The sequence below is a fragment of the Lupinus angustifolius genome, chromosome LG05 (genome assembly GCF_001865875.1).
Source record: "Lupinus angustifolius cultivar Tanjil chromosome LG05, LupAngTanjil_v1.0, whole genome shotgun sequence".
Taxonomy (NCBI): domain Eukaryota; kingdom Viridiplantae; phylum Streptophyta; class Magnoliopsida; order Fabales; family Fabaceae; genus Lupinus; species Lupinus angustifolius.
The window spans coordinates 12,377,911-12,382,264 of NC_032013.1; the positions used below are offsets into that span (position 1 = coordinate 12,377,911).

General features: G+C 35.0%; 1 protein-coding gene across 1 annotated transcript; it reads right to left on the reverse strand.

Moving 5' to 3' along the window:
* On the reverse strand, nt 441-806 carry LOC109347003 (uncharacterized mitochondrial protein AtMg00860-like). The gene has a single exon (XM_019586741.1). The coding sequence runs from the start codon at nt 804-806 to the stop codon at nt 441-443; it is 366 nt and encodes a 121-aa protein (XP_019442286.1).

A 4,354-nucleotide genomic window follows, 5' to 3' on the forward strand; every position in this document is an offset into this window, starting at 1 on the left:
TCTCTTATTTTGTCCACAAATTCATTGGTGATTCTCATCATTCCCACAACCATTTTATCTTCTTTGAAGTGGTGAACTTGATTCATATCTCTAAAGTCTTCCAATAGCTTCAACTCCCTGACCATCATGGCTGACAAATGTGAGGATTTCCGACTTAGAGCATCTTCTAGTGCATTTGCTTTTCATGGGTGATACTCTAATTCAAAATCATAATCCTTTAGAAATTCAACCCATTTGTGTTGTCTCATGTTCAATTATTTTTTATCAAACAATTATTTCAAACTCGTGTGGTCATTGAATACTTCGAACTTTGATCCATACAGATGGTGTCTCCAAATTTTTAAAGCAAAAACAACCGCAACCAATTCTAAATCACGTGTGGGATAATTTTCTTCATGAGGTCTTAAATGTCGAGATGCAAAGGCTACTACTTTTCTATTCTACATTAGCACATATCCCAGACCCTGTTTCGAAGTATCACAGTACACTTCAAATTTACCGTTTGGATATGGAAGTATTAACACTAGAGAAGATGTCATCTTTCGTTTTAATTCTTGGAAGCTATTCTCACTTTGAGGTGACCACTCGAAAGCTTGATTCTTCTGGGTTAGCTTAGTCAAAGGCAACACAATCTTAGAAAAACCTTCAATACATCTTCTATAGTACCCTGCTAATCCGAGAAAACTCTTGATCTCAGTGATAGTTTGAGGTCTTTCCCATTGTAAGACTACCTCCACCTTTGTTGGATCAACATCAATACCATCTTGGGTAATCATATGACCAAGAAATTGTACTTTTTCTACCATAATTCACACTTTGAAAGCTTAGCATATAGTTGTCTCTCCTTTAACATCCTTAGTACAGTTCTCAAGTGTTCGACATGTTCTTCTCTAGTCTTAGAATATATCAGGATATCATCGATAAACACAACAGCAAAGCTATCTAAGAATGGCTGAAAGGTCTTGTTCATATAATCCATTAACACTGCGGGAGCATTCGTAACTCTGAAGGGCATTACTAAATACTCATAGTGTCAGTATCGGGTACGAAAAGTTGTTTTAGGTATATCTTCCTTCTTAACTTGAATTTGATGATATCTCGATCGTAAGTCAATCTTAGAAAAGATTGTGGCTCCTCTTAACTAATGCATCAAATCATCAATCCGGGGAAGTGGGTACTTATTCTTAATGGTCATCTTGTTTAGTTGTCTGCAGTCTATACACTGTCTCATGCTCCCATCATTTTTCTTTACAAATAACACTAGAGCACCCCCAAGGTGACACACTTAGTCTAATGAACTGTTTACTCATCATGTCCTCTAATTGCTTTTTGAGTTCTAATAATTCTATAGAAGCCATTTTGTAAGGAGCCATAGAGATTGGTCTTGTTCTAGGGACTAAGTCTATTGAGAATTCCACTTCTCTTTCGGGTGGTAAACCTGGAATATCTTCAGGAAATAGCTTTGGAAATTCTTCTACTACTGGAATTCTTTGAGTTTCCATTCCTTTTCCAGTATCTAAGGATGATAAAAGGACAAGCAATTGGGTTCCTACTCGAATTCTTGCTAAGATTTCCTTAGCAGACATGGATTTGCAATCTTGTTTATCTGAACTCTCTCCATGGTTTTCTAAGAATGCTATGGTTTTGCACCTACAATTCAGAGACACGTCATTTTTCGACATCCAGTCCATTCTTAAAATCACATCCAATTGTGACAAGGGAAGGTAAATCAAGTCCACCATAAAGTTTCTTCCCTGAATTACCACTAGGCATTGCAAACATTCCTTGGATGTCATCACTAGAGACTTCATAGGAGTTTCTATGGCTATTTCGTATGGCATAATAGTGGCTTTTAATCCTACTCGTAGCACACAATTATACAATATAAAATAATACATAGCTCCTGAATCATACAAAACCATAAATGGACTTCCATTAATCAGACACTTACCTTGGATAAGATCAGGTGACCTTTCTACTTTGGCTCCACTCAAAGCAAAAACTTTTCCACGTTTGGTTGGTTTCTCCGTTGGTGGCTTTGTTGGCAACTGGTTTGTGTTCCCTTTGGAATTTCCAGGACATTCATAACGGAAGTGTCCAGACAGTCCACAACTGAAGCACATATCATCCTTACTTTGACATCTTCTTCCATAACGAAGTTTGTTATAGTTGGAGCACTTAGGCGGATTCTCTCTCGGCTTATTGTTTGAGTTTTGCTGAAGTTTGTTCTTGTTAAATCCTCAGTGACTAGAGGGTGGTTGATAGCGCTTTCTGACATTAGGATGGTGGTTCCTCTTGTGATGACTAGACCCAACATTCTTCTGTTATTGAAGATTTTAGGGTAACTTGAAAAGCCTTTTTAGGAAGAAGGAAATTTCATAGATAAAATAATAGTGATCAGTTTAGAAAATAAAATTTTTCAACCATTCCTTAAAATAATTTCAAAATTAACTTCGAAATACGCTAACTTGAGTAAAACTCAGAAAATTGTTCCCCTTCCTTGTCCATCTTATTTTTCATAAATGTGGTCTTTTAATCTTCAATTCCATGAGGAATATCCACATGTCATGCCATGAAAATGCAAAATGACAGTTCAATAGTCAATTCAGTAAGATTCCAAACAGAATGTCAATAGTAACTTCAGAAAACAGAATGCCATACAGTTTTTTGGGTTCATAAAACTCATAATTTGTAGGTCTTAAGGTAAATTGAATATAGGCTAGCACATAGGCCAAAATAAGATAGTTTGGAGTACCAACTAGGGACTGCTTTCGTGTTTTCCCTTAAACAGTGAGGATTTCGAATTTTTATCCCTAAAATAGAATGATATTAAGCTAGTAATTTAAAAGATGAACACATGCATAGGTCATATGTAAAATTTGGACTTTGGAAACTCATTTTATCAAAGAAACAATGTTCAAAAGTTCCATTGACTCTCAAGTACTTTGGGGTTGTTTGTATGACTTCATAGCCTTCACCAATCAAACTTCAACTACTAAAATGAGATTGAAATCTTAAATACAAATTTCTAAACAAGTCAATAGCAAATTCAAGGGCTATATGTTTTTTGAAGAGGTTAAAGATACACCACAACATTTAAGACACCCTTTTGGATCCATCATCAACACAAGCAAGTGGGTTAGAGTTTAGGGATCCTTAAGCCACGTTTTTCAGCAGCCCCAACCTGCAAACAGAAAGCTCTCCAACATGCAATGGCAATTTAGCATAGCCATAACCATTTTTAGCACAGTTGAAAGCCTAGAACTCAACTACAACACCTAACAACACATGGGTTCACTTCCTACCTAGGGGAGAATTTTTGTAACAGCCAAAACAGTGGTTGCATGTTAGAATTTCCACAATCAGAGTTCAAAAATGGATTCCCCATGCATTGAAATGGTTGACTACCTCATTGCATGAAAATCTAGAGAAGGAAATGGAACAAAACCACAAATAACTCATTCGAAAACTTCACCTAGCTCATGGATGATCAAGAGAAGAAATAAGCTTTAAGGAACCAAGAGATTGAACAAATTAGGCCATAGATATGATCACCATACATTGAGGATTCAGATTTCTCACTTGCATGGGAGTTTGGAGAAGAAGATGGAGGCTTTCTCCATAGTAGTTAAAATCGAGATTTTACTTGAGATCGGGAAGAGCGTCAAAGATCGTAAACATAGGATCGTAACACATCTAGTAAAATCCTACTTATTAGTTATATATATATATATATATATATATGCATAAAATTTCACACACACATACATATATATATATATATATATATATATATATATATATATATATATATATATATATATATATATATATATATATATATATATATATATATATATATATATATATATATATATATATATGTATGTGTGTGTGAAATTTTATGCATATATATATATATATATATATATATAACTAATAAGTAGGATTTTACTAGATGTGTTACGATCCTATGTTTACGATCTTTGACGCTCTTCCCGATCTCAAGTAAAATCTCGATTTTAACTACTATGGAGAAAGCCTCCATCTTCTTCTCCAAACTCCCATGCAAGTGAGAAATCTGAATCCTCAATGTATGGTGATCATATCTATGGCCTAATTTGTTCAATCTCTTGGTTCCTTAAAGCTTATTTCTTCTCTTGATCATCCATGAGCTAGGTGAAGTTTTCGAATGAGTTATTTGTGGTTTTGTTCCATTTCCTTCTCTAGATTTTCATGCAATGAGGTAGTCAACCATTTCAATGCATGGGGAATCCATTTTTGAACTCTGATTGTGGAAATTCTAACATGCAACCACTGTTTTGGCTGTTACAAAAATTCTCCCCTAGGTAGG

Excerpts from the sequence above, each read along its gene's own strand:
- LOC109347003 (XM_019586741.1), bottom strand. The coding sequence starts at position 806 with ATGGTAGAAAAAGTACAATTTCTTGGTCATATGATTACCCAAGATGGT.